At 39.9% G+C, this 15,563-nt stretch overlaps 2 protein-coding genes across 3 annotated transcripts; both read right to left on the bottom strand.

The window, feature by feature from the left end:
• Positions 1-448: 448 nt before the first annotated feature.
• On the bottom strand, positions 449-5,411 carry kera (keratocan). Its single transcript, XM_026327138.1, has 3 exons — positions 5,278-5,411; positions 770-1,644; positions 449-618 (listed from the first exon to the last, which is right to left on the bottom strand). The coding sequence occupies exons 1-3, from the start codon at positions 5,307-5,309 to the stop codon at positions 449-451; spliced, it is 1,077 nt and encodes a 358-aa protein (XP_026182923.1). The 5' UTR covers positions 5,310-5,411.
• A 3,804-nt stretch (positions 5,412-9,215) lies between these two features.
• lum (lumican) lies at positions 9,216-12,921 on the bottom strand. 2 transcript variants are annotated; one of them, XM_026327443.1, is made up of 3 exons: positions 12,774-12,921; positions 10,871-11,749; positions 9,216-10,434 (listed from the first exon to the last, which is right to left on the bottom strand). In XM_026327443.1, exons 2-3 carry the CDS (start codon positions 11,742-11,744, stop codon positions 10,280-10,282), a joined length of 1,029 nt encoding a protein of 342 aa, XP_026183228.1. In that variant the 5' UTR covers positions 11,745-11,749; positions 12,774-12,921; the 3' UTR covers positions 9,216-10,279. The 2 variants fall into 2 exon arrangements, with proteins under 2 accessions (XP_026183228.1, XP_026183230.1); XM_026327445.1 differs by having other exon boundaries at positions 10,871-11,746; positions 12,774-12,895.
• Between the last annotated feature and the right edge of the window lie 2,642 nt (positions 12,922-15,563).

Genomic DNA, 15,563 nt, shown 5'->3' with positions numbered 1-15,563 from the left:
TTTTCGTGAAACAACAGAAGAAATGATTTTGCATAGCCGTCCAGGAGCTTTCCTCTTGCACGAAGATGCATAATAACAATGAGCCATCAAAGATTGCCACATTGTATAGAGACATATTTCCACCTAAATTATTCTCATGCTACAATAGATTTTTGTACTGAATGCTACATGCAGATGTTTCCACAAACATAAGGCACAGGTAGGTCAGCAGATTGCAGCCTCGATTGAATCGTCTAACCAGACAGTTCCTTATTGACTTTCCCCACAACAGAAATTAAAATAAATTGATGCCAACTATTATTAAATATTTCACAAACATGCAAATATTACTCATGTCATTCTTCTTGATGTATGGCTTCATAGGTCCCATGTATTAGACCCACGTTGCCAAGTCTTTTGTTGTGGGAAATTAGAATTAGCCAACAATATGCTGATAATTTTCCTGTTCTTAGATGACAATAGACCTCAGGAGACGGAAGCACAGGATGATATCCCTTGGAATTGGTGGCTTAATCTCGTTTCCGTCCAGACGAAGGTAGCGCAGTCGAGGACTACTTTCGTTGATGGTGTCTTCGACGGCATCAACAGAAACTGGGCAGACATTGGAGCCACTTACACCTGTAAAAAAAAACAAACAAAAAGGATGTGTTATAAGACTAATGACCCCAATACACATAAATAACTCTGTCCAGTGCAGTAAGTTAACATGATTGCTATAATTAGAAAAAAAAGAAGAAGCAGGTGTTTTTGGAAACTGGCACAAACTTACTTTTTATCTTGTTGTGGTCAAGATGAAGGTGTTCAAGGCCTGAGGGGATGAGAGGAACCTCAGTGAGCTGGTTGTGGGACAACTGCAGGTCCAAAATACTGGAGATATTAAACACATCTTTGGGAACTCCACTGCTGCCAAGCTTGTTGTGGTTAAGCCTCAAAAATGCCACTTTAGGCAAACCTTTGAAGTAACCAACTGGAATCTTCTCAATGTTGTTGCCATCAAGGAAGAGCTGAGTGGTAGTGGGTGGTAAACCAAGAGGCATGTTTGTCAGCTGATTCTTGGCTAGGTTGATCTGTACCAAGTTGTTTAGACCCTTCAGGCTCACCTCTGTCACAGCATCGTCCATTAGCTTGTTCCCCTGGAGGTCCAGAAGGTTAAGCTTGTCCAGACCTATGAAGACACCAGCAGGGATCTTCGAGATGCGATTCCGAGAGAGCCGTAGATGCTCCAGGCTGGCTGGAAGAGGAGATGGCACAGAAGACAAGAGGTTTTCATCCATGTATAGATGCGCCAGGTGAGACATTGTGTTCAGGACGCCTTCATCCACTCCTTCACTTGTGATTTTGTTGTGGTTTAGGTTCAGCCAGCGCAGCTGTGTGGCATTACGCAGGGCATCTCCTGACAGCACTTCAATTAGGTTGTTCTGCAGGTAGAGATACCAGGTGTATGGAGGGATTTTGGGGATGCTCTTCAGGCCTTTATTGTCACAGTAGACAGCATGAGGAAAATTTGGGGGGCAGCGACATTCTTGAGGGCAGGCTTGGATCTGGGCCATATATTCTTCATACGGCATGTCCTGGTTGAGAACTGGATCAACCAGAAACAAAATGCAGACAAGGCTCAGGAGAAATGCCATTTCACTGTCCAACCTATGATGCAAAGGAGAAAAAACTTATTAGACACATAGCTGTGTAACTAGCTACACACCTTTTACACAGGTCTTAACTGCACATTTTTGTGTGGAAGGGACATTAACGTTCCCATTGACTTTTTTGTGCATCAACGGGTTAAGACAGAGTAAGGACCAAATAAGTTGATATAATTTCCAAAAGACTTGGATCTTTGAGGAATTAGGATCACACTGTAACTGCTGACCCATAAAACTTTCTGTTCTGTGATAGACGCTGTCTTGATAAAGCCTTTCACACTTAGGAAATTCAACATTCACTCACTAAAATACTAAAATTGATGTTGCTAGCTTTATACACATTTCAATCAGGTGAATACATGTTGACAAATGCAAACTGTGTCCCAAATTAGCCACAAGCAGCATATGTCACCTACTCTACCACCATGTTGTTACCATTAAATTCCAATGGTTGATGCCAACAGAGCAAAGGAGCCTTCTCTTTCTGGGTCACTATTTTGGCTGCTAATAAAAGCTAAAGCTCCAAAGACCGGATGCAAAGCCAGGCCAACATAAATTGCATTAGGACCACCTTGGACCGGAAGACTTTGTATGTCAGTCATATGATCTGGCTTTGATTGCAATGTGTATGGCTGAACCTGGCACACAACAAATCCACTTCTCTTGTGTTGTATGGATGATAAAACAATGCATGCAAAAACACATCTGTAAATGCGCAATTCAGCTAAACATTGGAGACAGATGAATGCCTGGTACTAACCACTGAAGGCAATGTATGAGATGCAAAATACTAAAAGAGGAAACAAAGAGGAACAAAATCAAGAGTCCATCTTCCAACCATACATCTCTTAAGCTTCTACTTGATTCTTCTCAGCTGTCATCTGTTACTTGTTTAAATTCTCAATACACTCCACATTTGTCTGGAACTCATTTTGTCTGGGCCATCCTTTTCCATGGATGGTTGCACTAAAAAGACAAAGCCGCCACACCTGTTTTGAGAGATGTGCCCCAGCTTTCTCTCTGTACAATGGTCCAAGCTTCTTGACTCAGCTTTGAAGTATAAGCTTTGTGTGATTTATGCTTCCTTTAAGATAAACCCACTAACCTACTATGGTTGCAAGAACAACATCTACCAGACTACCAATCCTATGATTCAGCTCTCTCCGTGACTTTGCCTTCAAGAAAACCATCTTACCTTAAAATCTGCAAGTTCCTTCTTGCCTATGTCCTTCTTCACCGGGCTGTCAAGTCTAGTCCCAAATGATCAGGGTGCACCTCTCACTTCCCTGTATTTGTACCACGAGCCTTTTCATTCAACTTGGGCCAACCTGTCAGTCATGATGACACCAAAGCTCTTTTCAACCAATCAGATACTGCAAGGATCATTGATCATAATCCCATGGTGGTGTATAGTGAGCTAAGCCCTTTCAGAACTTCAGAATTGACCCACTTCTACACAGGCTAACGTAAGCCTACCTGTTTGCTGACTTCCACATATGCAACTCTTCTGGCTTGGTGGCTAACTTGAGCTCGTCAAGTCCTTTGCTGACCTTTGTGCTAATTCTGTGCTGCTGCAGTACACAGTGTGATCAGGATTAATTAATCTGCTTGATGCAAATTAGTTTTACAGTGTTTGCAGTCAACAGAGAATGTAGAAAAGTACACACATAACGCTCAGTATATTCTAACTGTATAGTTGCGATGTACAGATGAACATCTGAAAATGCACATTGATACAAATCATTAAGTTGAAAAATTTGCAGGATGCTATGAAGTCAGCACAGTGTAGGAGAGGGTGTCCTCAAGGTAGTCCTCATGGGAATTCTTTGCCCAATACAGAAAGTGCAGTAAGTGAATCTGAATATTTAGTGTATTTGTGTTTTGTGGCCAGTTGTGAAGTTTATGATAATGAGCTGATCTTTTTGTTAAGAAGGCAGGCACGTTGTACAGGCTCTACAGCCACTGCTGACAAAGATGACGCACTCTGCTTAAGCAGAAAGCATTGTCTGCAGACCAGGTAATAGTGTTACAGGAGGGAGGTCAGGCTTAAGCTTGAGGGATTTTACAACATGCCAGCCAGGCCAGTTGTTTTTGCAGAACCTAGCTAGTGTTGGTAAGCTTTGAACATGCCAGCAGATTGGGCTAATTTCCAGTGATGACGGCAAAGACTTGATAATCCCAGTTGACTTGTGGGAGGATAGGAGCAACACTTATCCATGATTAGCAATGAAAGCCCATTGGAGTTCCTTATTTGTTTGCAAAGGTGGATTTGTGTATCATGGGCATTTCTCTCCACGTATTTTTAAGCTTTCATGATCAATTACAGATTCAGATTTTAGTCCCAAACACATTTATAGACGGTTGCACATCAAAGCAAAATGAATGTTTAAGCTTGGCTTGTTAGCCCAAAGTGGCTTCTCTCGTTTACATACCATTCTCCAAACCTTCATCTTTTAATGACAGTGTCTTTAGTTATTTATAGATATGTCTAATCTTTGTTGTTGAAGTAAAAGGCATATGATAGCTTTTGAGCTTACAGTAAAGGAAAAAAATGAACAGCACACCAGTTTGTAACCTGTGCACTGAAAATGTGCATCCACTCAGCGTCTCTTCTACAATGGCCAACCAGCAGACTTATAAAAGGTTTAGAGATTAAATAAAAAACAGTCATATTGTCCATCTGTTGAGGATTTAGTGCAGCAGTTATTATTCTCTATAACTGCACATCTGTCTTTTTACAGGCACCCAAATAGTAAGACCAACTGAACACTTATTTAAGGTGTCAGAAATGTGACAAAGGTTTAAAAATACAATTAATGATGTGTAAAGAACCATAAAATGGGTGTTTTTATATGACTTACTGGCTGCAATTTAATAGAAATTGTTTATATGCCCATACAACATTGGACACACTTTAGCTTAGCTGCTGATAATGGTGAGGCAGGTCCTACAAAATGGAATATATCTTAGTGAAAACAAATGCAGTCTACACTCTGTCTGATAGATCAAGGAGAACCACATGTAGAGGAATATGATAATGCTAACTTCCTGCCAGGACCTTTGTGACTGAGCCAGCTATATTAATTATACATACAATTGTATTTGCATGGGTTTTGCAGGATCGACTCCAGCTGATGGCTTTGCTGACTTTGAAATATTTGGAAGAGTTAGCATGGCTTACTGCAATCAGAGCAGAGAATGTGACTGTGTGTTTATGGGTAATTATTTTGGGGGGAAAACATGTCTGGCAGTAAAAGTGACTTTCCAAGATGTGTGTCATTTGGAAATGTCCAGTAATGACAGCTGCTTTTTCTTATATCAGTCATTACCAGACGTAAGCTTGATTATTACAATGGTTGCATGTTAATTTGATTACAAAGGTGTCTATGTCATTTTCCATCCTAATTCATGGAATTAACTGTGACTGAAGGCATTTACTTTTGGCTCCTGCAAAACCTTCTTTATTTGCAATTTGATCAATTTCCTGTACGTTTTGAAACTACAGGCTGAAAAGGTGCAGCACATTAAAGGTGACGATCAGTCCAGTCGGACGTAAACCATATGAAAACTTTTCCAAGCCTTTCACTCCTCCCCTCTCAATTATATATTATAAAAGAAAGACAGTCATCTTTACCTGTTTCTCCAGCCGGTGTGACTCAACTGCATGCAGCCAGGTGAGGTTTGGTTCTCCTGCTCCTCCAAAGATTAGCTCTGATGATTGTCCAGAGCCTCAGTCAAGCTGGCCTGGCTAGTCTTGTTGTTGGTTTGATTCCCCCAAGGCTGGACCTTAGACATGAAATGAGAGGAAGGAGCATGTGTTATTGGTGGGAGGATGATTGTGTGTGAGTTGGGATGTCCTTTGAGAATTTGTGTTGCCTACTTCTCTGCCAGCCCAACATTTTTTTTTTTTGCCCGCCTCCTTCATTTTGTCTCCTCTTTTGTGTAGAAACTGAAGGTTTGAATACTTGAAGGTTAAACTGTTGTCAGCCCACCTGACAAAACTGTTTAGTCAGCAATGGAGGATTTGCTCTTTAACCTTCACTCTGGGGGATGGATGCATGACCTGGTTATAGCTCATTTCAGCTTGTAGGCTTTGCTGTGTATTTACTGGGCTGCCAGGTGGAGTTAGAGGTGTTTGCATCTACACCCAAATGTTTGCAGGAACATTCTCAGGATTTATGGTGTATTTAAATGATATCTGCCAGGCTGTTCCTACTTTGTTGTTTCTGGTCATTGTCTTTAGACATGGTTAGCTGTGTTGCCATCCAGACCATGGCAGTATGGTCTGTCTGTCATTAGGTTGGTCTACTACTTTGGACCAGACTGGATGAAACTATGGGGTGGATTGCTATGTAGCTTTTGGTACATGTATCCATGGTTCCCAAATGATGAATCCTGCTAAATTGATGATCCCTTGGCTGATTTTTTTTTCCCCCAGCAGCACTATGAGGTTGCTCAGGTGCAGCTGACACAGCCACAGGTCATGATGTTTCAGTCTTTTGAGGTACATGTTTCATTTGCACACCTGCCACAATGGAGATTTGCAGATCTAAGCACAAATATTGCAGCTGGTTTTGTAGTAACATGGGTGGGTGAGCAGTAAGGGTCAACATGCTGTTTCTTTATATTTAAATCTTTATATTTGTTACATGCCTGTACTGTAAGTGCCCCTGGACCCCAAAACCTTGCCTTCCTCCTCCAGGCACCCAATAGATAGGGTGTGATTCCTCACTGACATCCCACCCATGGACATTAGTTATATTGTTCAATCACACCCTTATATATGTGGTGTAATGTATGTATGTTGGTAAATATGGGCAGTTAAGTGGGATATTACTGCAGCTAGAGCATGAAGATGTTTTGTAGTACAGTGGATTACTCTGCTTAAAATTCTTGTTCAAAGCTTTAGGGACATGGGTGTTGAAAACCAGAAATTTACAAGACTGAGAGTGACAGAAGGGAGGATTTCCTGAAATAAACAGAGCAATTAAGAGAGAACTCAGAAGTGTGAGTTATGTGAAACCAGATGACACTGATGAATGATGGACACAGAATTTTGGTAAAAAACAGACCAGAACAGCTGGAGACAGTCTGGACAGAAGGATGATCTTTGGAGTTGACCTGTCTGGATACAGCAGCTGATTAAACTTTCACTTACCATCCCAAGTTGGAGGATGCTAGGCTTAAAGGTTTATAAGGGACTTTATAAGGACTTTATTGTCTAGACACGGGCAGCAGGAGCTCTGCTCTGGATTTAAATACAAGCGTCTACAGGGAGGAAGAATAGGAAATTGTCCTAGATTGTGAATTGGCAAAAATTACTTTATAAAAACGTGAAATGTAAAAAAGCTCTTAAAACAAACAGGGACCTGGTGTAATGGTGTAGCAGTGAACCGACTGCTACTATTTTTATCTCCTGAGTTGTATCAAGTTTGCTTGACCAAAATGAGGAAGGACTTGCAGCACTTATTGACAGACAACTGTAGACTTTCTTTTACAGTAGATCAGATTTTCTGTTTAACCAACACACCACAGCTGCTTCTAATTACAAACACCTAACATTAATCAAATGGAAAATGTGGAAACCATTTACAAGACATCTGTAAATGCCACGTGTCTAATCACCTAACCTGCTGTCTTTAAATTGAGTCTGCTCCAATCAGGAACTATTGACTAATACTCCTAGATGAAACTGGTGGTTCCAACACATTTGGTACATATCAGCCAGGATTAGTAATATTGTTGCAGTCAGTGTACAGGTCTGCAAAGGCGTTACTGATATAAAGAAGTGATCTAATTATTATCATTATTTCAAATCTTATGAAGCCAAAAAAAGCACAGATGGTGCATTTTAAGAATTGTCTGCAATGGCTGAAAGACTTTCCTGCACCCTGACACTCTTTGGAAAACATAAAGCGATAATGAAAAGCAGACCTTTTAAGCTCTGACAGTATCCAGAGTCTTTTTCTGTTGATGCGAGGACAGTGTGGTCCACTGTATTGGCCATTATGAGTAAATAATAATATATATATGTGTCCTAATTTTGCATAATATTTTGAGCTGCATTTTAACCTGAGAATGAGTCCACAGGGATGAACTCTATATGGTATTCTAAATAATAAATGGTCAAGTTATGTCCAACATGTCATATCAGTTACTTAAGGAGTTCCTAAATGGATTGTATACTTTTAAAAAAATGGTGTAGAAGCCAAAAGGAATGTGCTGTTTCTGTGGTTTTCTTTCCCTCCAGCACAACATTAAACACACATTTCTCAGACTCCACCAGTCACCACAAGACCATCTCATCCTCAAGAAGGGGCCAAAAAAACCCTTGAATCCCTTGAATTCTTATTCATTTTGATTGTTTTCAAGTTACCTGCTGAGGTGCAAAACCACAGAGAAAATAGCCACAGAACCTTTTAATGAACATGCAAGAATTGTTTCTGAAATAGTTAAAAATTTGCTGTAAAAGAGCTTTAAATGGCATTTATCATATTTTTGTGACAAAGCAAAGCAAGGATTGTCTGATGATGCGACTTAACATGATGGGAAACAAGACAGTCTTGAGGGAACTGTTTGTGTTGAACCTCATCTGTCATGGAAAACTTGTGGTTTCTATGTGCATTTTCTGTCTCAGTTGGAAGGTGGAGTTTTACACAGAAAATGTTTCAGATCTGCAACTATCAGTAAAACCCTGCATCCCCTGCATCCCTCCAGGACCAGCATTTGTTTGATTTTAGCTACACAATGAAATGTGGGACCAAACAAAAGATTATAGCAGTTTGTCACAAATACACTAACAGGCTTTGGGATTAATAAAAGGCTCTTCCATGTTTTAAAAAGCTGTTTTTTCCTTTTTTCCATGTGTAAATCACAGTAAACATGACATCATCACAAAGATTTAGGCCAGAAAAAACTGCCAGAAAAGCCAGTAATGGAACCAATCATGCCCTGTCATGCTCAGGTGAAGTCTGCTTGATATTCTCTGTATTATCTCTATGGACAAGACTAACTGTGAATTATATGTTGTTTTACTGGTTAACTTTATAAATACTTTACACTGTGACACTAATACTTTTATTATACTAGACAAATGTATTTTTTTTACAATCTGGGAACCCCCAAAGTTCCTCTCTATTAGCGGCTAATTAAATATATATATATATATATATATATATATATATATATATATATATATATATATATATATGATTTACTACCAATAAACTAATTATAAGACTTCTTGTCCAAGAGAGGTGCAGAAATGTAATTTTAAAGTTTGTTTTTCTTACTAGAAATGAATTACATCAGGCTTAAAAAGTGATAGCATTCAAATATGTTGGAAACATAGTTTATTCAGCTGTATTTGGTTTCCTCACAGTAAATTCAAGAGCAGTTACTGAGTCAAAGGCCACAAATGAGACCACGATAAAATGTCAAAATAAACCTAAACAAAATGTGAAATTCAAATAACATAACTTCAGTAAACACGACACTACTGCCAAGTCGACTTTGTATTGATAAAAAGCATCTATCAGTCATGGTAAACAACAACGTAACAATCAGCGCACCTTAACTGCAAAAGCTGTAGTTTATTATCAAAGAATGGTACCATTGAACGCATGCAAGTAATGCAAATGTACAGTATACAAATCAGCAATGTGCATGACAACAGACAGCTAGGAATCAAGTAACGCAAATAAACAATTTGAGTTGTGAGTTTCTGAACAAGAGAAATTCAGTATGAGAATGATTTACTTTCAGTGTCTTCTATGTAATTTATTCCAATTTTTAATGCAAAAGTCTGACGAAACATGAAGTCCTGCTTACACTGGGCTTCCTGTAATAAACTGGGAATTTATTTCCCTAAAGACAACAGATATTATTTCGCAAATGTCAGTGGGACATCAGGCTATTTTCAACAAGGCATCTCTTCTGTGAATTCAAAGTAGTAAATGATGAGTAAATAAGGTTCAACCAAGATACTGAAAGTCTGATTGCACTGTAACTGCTATTTTACAATTTGATCATCATTGCTCACATAGACATTACACACCAAGTATGCAGTCTCCTTTGCACAGCAATGGATTCACTATTATACCCACATTATATAATACATGCTAAACAGTGGAACATACAAGACAGACAACAAAATGACTATAACTGAAGCGATACAATGAAGAACCTTAGTCATTGTTTACTCCATTGCATCTACATTCAATATAATCAAAGTTTGGAATGTGTAATGTGTGTTTTTAATCAAAGCATTTCATTTTTATTCATAGAATTTTTAGTTATTTATGCTTTTCTTATTTTTTTTAATCTATTTTTGCCTATATCTTTATTTCATAAATTTGAAGATTATTTCATTTCTGTAAATATAAAGAAACAAATATTTTGACACAATCTGAAAAAATCGTATTGCATAGCCCAGCTTTAGATTTGTTCAGGATAAATTTTTAATTGAAGATGCCATTATAATACCCCAGATTTGCATTATAGTCAGAAGTGCAGGTACACATCAGCACTTTAAAAGGAGGGATATTATGACATTTAAATCCACAAGAGGTTGAGCTGAGCTGTATCATGATAGTGGGAGGGGGGTCATGGAAAGGCCACAGATTTGCAGGAGGTCCTTATTCAAACATGATATCCGAAGCTTGGCGCAGGCAGTTGGAGGAGTCAGGGGGCATGCTGCTGTGTGTGACGTTGTTGGCGTCAAGGCGCAGATGCTTCAGACGGGAATAGTTGAGGGGTCCAGTCAACTTGCAGAAACTTGCCAGGTCAATCTCTACAGAGAATCAAAAATGGACAGAAAGTTACGGAAGTTGGTAGAAAAATACTAATTTATTTAGATCTTCCAGCCACTTTAGGCTGGGGGTTAAAGGTACCATTTGGAGTTTTGGACCACTAGTTTCTCTACACAACAATGTTTGTAGCTCCCAGTCATGTTTTTACACGCACATGCACAACGACAGGTGGTGGTGGTGATAAGGCACAAAGGGAGTAAAAGAAGACTCCAAGCAAGTTACCATGGAAGTCCTGTAGATAATGCACAATTTAAAATATGCAAAAGTCAACTTTGCAAATGTTTCTTTGAGGAAAGAAATGCATTCAACATATTTGGACGACCTCAGGTATTCACACATGTTTTATTTATTACTTCATTTTTTTTAAAAAAAAGGTTAGGGTTAAAATGTTAGTAAAGGCTGGTGTTTGTCACTCACTGTTGATCTCGTTGGCCTGAAGGTAGAGTTGCTCCAGGTGCTCGTTGATCTCAGGGATGGACTGCAGCTTGTTGAAAGACAGGTCCAGCTCAACCAGCGACGACACGTTGAACACTCCAGCAGGGATCCCAGAGTCCACCAACTTGTTATGGGAGATCCTTAGATACTGCAGTGAGGGAAGCTTGTTCAAGAATCCTGATCCAACACTGTCAATGTCGTTGTAGTCAGCATAGAGGATTTCCAGTGAAATGGGGAGTCCGGTTGGCAGCTTCTTCAGCTTGTTGTGGCTCACGTCCAGGGACAGCAGCTTCTTTGGCCCTTTGAATGCCCCTGAAATGCCATCAGATGTTAGCTGATTGTGCTGAAGGTTGATGGAGGTTAAATTTTCTTTGTCAGTCAAGAGTCCAGAGGGGAACTTGGATAACTTGTTGCTCATTATCCTCAGCTCCTCAAGGGCCTTTGAGGGAGGGATGACTGGCTCTGTGAGGTTGTTGTGGCTGAAGTACAGCTTCTCCAGGCCTGTGAGTTTGTCGATTGTGCCCTTTGCTATCTTAGCGTTGGTGATCTGATTGTTGTCAAGTATGAGCCAGCGAAGTTCAGCAGTAACATTATCGAACACTCCTGCCTTGATCTCGTCAATCTGGTTGTTCTGGAGGTACAGGTACTTGATCCCTGTTGGGACTATAGGAACAAACTTGAGATTGCGGCTGTCACAATACATGGCGCTGGGGAAGTTGATTGGGCACTCGCATTCTTGATTACAGTTGGGCCCTGAAGGTCCTAGCATGGGAACAGGCTGGTAGTCGTAGTCATAATACTGGCACAGGGCCATGCTGACCAGTATGGCCAATAAGGGTACACGGAGAGGAGACATGACTTCTGGAGCGGGTCCAGGCAACAGGGAAGAGGAGGCAGGAAACAATCGAAAGGTTAGAATGACCAACAGTAACAACAACTGTAAACTCATAACAGAATGACAATGCACTTTGTTTCATTGAATCAAGTTTCGAAAAAGAGGGTATTTTGATAATATGAGTTCATCTTCACATCATTTACAATTCCAACACATATTCAATAGAAAGAAGTAAATGAATACATTTGAATATGAACAAACTTCTAAACTGTGATGCTTAAAAGACATCAGTCCCACCCCTGACACACACTGTAGCTCTACCACCACACCCACTCGCCACAATATTATACAATCGGTCAAGAGTTCATGTCAGCCGATTGGAGACTACTGAGTCCTAGAGTCTCCGATTTAATTATCTGTTGAGCTGCATCATTACAGCTGCAGCTTGAACCAAGGCAATCTGCTTCCAGCACCACTTCATTTAGCAGCTTGATGGAGTCCTACATAAACCAGATCTAGGGGCAATAATGCAATGCAGATGTTCCAATAATATACATGAAGAAATATTACACACCAAAAAGTGATAGTGATTTTTGTTAGATTTGCAAACAACGATGCATAAAATAAGAAACTAAAAGCACATTTAAAACTAGGTTAGGACCATTACTGTAAAGAATCAGTCCTGCAGACAATGCAAAACCAGAATGACTAATTCCAGACCCATGAAAAATGCAGAAACACACAAGATCCAAATGCAACAGATGATTTTCCAAGGTCTAAAGTCACCAAAATCTATGAAACAGTTCTGAAAATCACCTTAGAGCCTTATAAACATGTAAGAGCTAGGCTGATGCACTACTGTTTCTTGTCTTATTCCAAGAAGCACATTATAAAACTTCTACCCTTTTTCTATTCTTCTATGCACGTCTTTGCAGTAGCCCATACCCAGAAGCCTAGCAGTGACAGCTGATAATCCCATCCGGAAAACAGGGATAAAGAGGAATAATCAAACAGGAAATCACAAATCCATGCCTCCATATGCAAGCTTACCTGTGCTTCTCTCTCTGTGTGTGCGTGGGGTGGAGGGCCAGTGGGTAAGAACAGTGTGGTGTTCAAAAACTGGACGTCTCTGGAGGAAAACACAGAAGGGAAGAAGGAGAGAGGGGAGGAGAGAGAGAGGGGGGGGCAGATGGAGAGAGGGGAAAAAAGGAGGAGGAGGAGGCTTCCTCAGCAGAGTCAGGTCGTCTCATGAAATAAAGATGTCATCAGTATACATGTCTTTAAGAGTTTCATCCAAAAACTACAGTTAACTAACCAACAGCAGGTGCACAAACTATTAAATCATAACAAAAGAATAGTGGTGTTTTATTAGCCTCCTCATTCGCCCTCATTTATCATTTTTTCAAACCAACCACTTCTTTTTCATCCTGGTAGTTGTCCTCCAGACAACCAACCCAAAGTGTCTGCAAGTCAAACTAAACTTGGAGTTAGGTAGACTGTGCATGGAAAAATCTGAAGAGTAGGAGAAGCTATGTGTGGAAAAAATGTGAAAATGATCTCTGGCAGCCATTTAACCCAGACTTTGGTTATGAAGAAGAACAAATTCAGCTGTACTTATTGAGCTGTGAATAAAGCTTTGGAAAATCTGACAAAAAGGTTATGAGATGGCCAGAAAAGACTTGCATAATCGTTTTTTCTCCTGTGTTTTGGACCAAAGGCATGGCATTGTAAGGAGAGGAAGGTAGGTTAAAGCACCTCAAATTGATTCCACATGTTTTTGCTGGTTCTACTTTGCTTCTTGCACCCCCCATATTTTTCTGCTTCTGGGCATGTTTCTTCCATGTCCTTTACAGTCGTACAATCATCCCTCTCTACAGTTTACAAGTCGTGAGACAAATGGATAAAATGAACCAGGGTGTTGTTTTAGTGAGGGAAGGGGGTGGGGGTGAGGGATAAAATGTCCAAATGTTTCTCCCATTTGTTGGTGGGCGCCCATCATGCTGTCAGAGCATGCTGGGAACTGACGCCTGGATTTAATTGGTCGCAGTGCAGTCTGTTACTCTATTCACATACCATCCTTAGACACCATCTTGGACACATTTCTCCTGTGTGGAAAAGTTTCATTCCTCACATTCTAACTCAGGATATCTGATTTCTCAGGATACATAAGATAAATGCCTGTGCTCGTTTTTCCATTTTTTCCCCCTCCTACACCAGATAACTGATTTTGCAGACTTTTGAGGAATTCCACTGCTCTTTGAAAATGGTTTTGTCCTTGCTTGGTTCTGCAGGTTCATAAAACCCTCTAAATCATGCATTTCAATGAAATTACAGCCCACTCCCATAGAGCTAAAAAACCTAGACCTGCCTTATTATGACATAATTATGTTTCTCAGAAATGTTGTATTTTTGCAGAATTCATGCTGTTACATCAGTTATTGTATAGAATCAAAATCCTTCTGTGTTGCAGGACTGTGAGTTCTTTCATTGTTATGGCCTCTCACATTAATATAAACCTACATACACTAATAGAGTTGAGGCAGAGTGGAGTTTGAACGGAAAGAACAAACAGCAAAGTCTGTTATTTAGAACCGTGGATAAAGTCTAGAACCAGAGTTTCTGCATATCTGCTATTTTGACACAAACACCTGATATGAAATAGTGATGTGATATTCTCTCATTTTAAAAGGCCATGAGCATTGCTTGCACTCTCCATTGAATAACTGACTTGTGCACAGTGAACTGTGGGACACTGAGAGCTGCCATAATGTGTTTGTGCTGAATTGATGTCCTCTACATTTAGGAAAAACAAGGCTGTGCTTTTGAATATCAAAGCCTTTATGCAGTAAAAAGCTACCTGCTGAATGCAAAATGGCAGAGGGCTAGTGTTTCATTGCATTTAATGAGCCGGACCTGCTGCTGGTCAGGGCTAGTTAATCTTCCTTTTTAGCCTGATTCCCTCACCCCTCTGTAAGGCTGGCTGCTTCATAACACATAGGACCTGTGTGGTATCTACCTTACACAGCACGTACTGCTAGAAGTTAGTTCTGCTGCAGTGACTTCTGTTGTTAATATGAAGGCATCTAATGCTAATCTGGGCATGCGAATGATTAAGTCAAAGGAAGGAATGACTGGTTTGTGTGTGGAAATGATCAAAAACGTTTTAGGACAAGAATGGACAAAACTCCTTACAAAGTGCTTTCTGTTCGCTTTTGTGGCTTTTAGCAACAATCTGCACAAAATGTTTCTTTCTTTGAGGCCGAAGTGTTTTGCCTGTGTTACTGGCAGTGGGTTTTTTTTTTTGTGTGAACCCAGACTTAAGCTGTTCCAGACTGTTTGTAGAGTGGAGGCTGGAAAACAGACATTTTGTCAATTTGCTTAGTCACTGTGCTTTGTCTCCTCGAATGTGTTGATGTGTGCCTTATGCTCTCATATCCTTTCCACTGGACCAGATGGCAGACATTGACTGTCTGCACTGTTTTCCTAATATGTTGTACTTAACTAAAAGTTACGTAATTCCCCTGTAGTAATGACAGGTGATGAATTATACTTGATTAAAAAATCATGAATTGTACAGAAATTGTTTGGATTTCTTTAGTGGTGTTTGCTTTCATAGTATATGTGGGATAGAAACCATGTGGTGTATAGAATAACAAGACTCTTGCTGTGGTTATCTCCTCTAAACAGTTGCGTGTGTAAGTCTGCACTTTCTGAAAGAATAAGGGAGGTTATTTTCTCTAATTTTATTTTTTAACAAGTCCCATTTAGAGAACTAAATGTGCAGATGACTCTTGCTTACTTCAGATGGTGTAAAAACATGTGGCTGTTCAGAACATTTTA

This window comes from Mastacembelus armatus, chromosome 23 (genome assembly GCF_900324485.2).
Source record: "Mastacembelus armatus chromosome 23, fMasArm1.2, whole genome shotgun sequence".
Lineage (NCBI taxonomy): Eukaryota > Metazoa > Chordata > Actinopteri > Synbranchiformes > Mastacembelidae > Mastacembelus > Mastacembelus armatus.
This window is presented reverse-complemented; position numbering and strand designations above follow the sequence as displayed.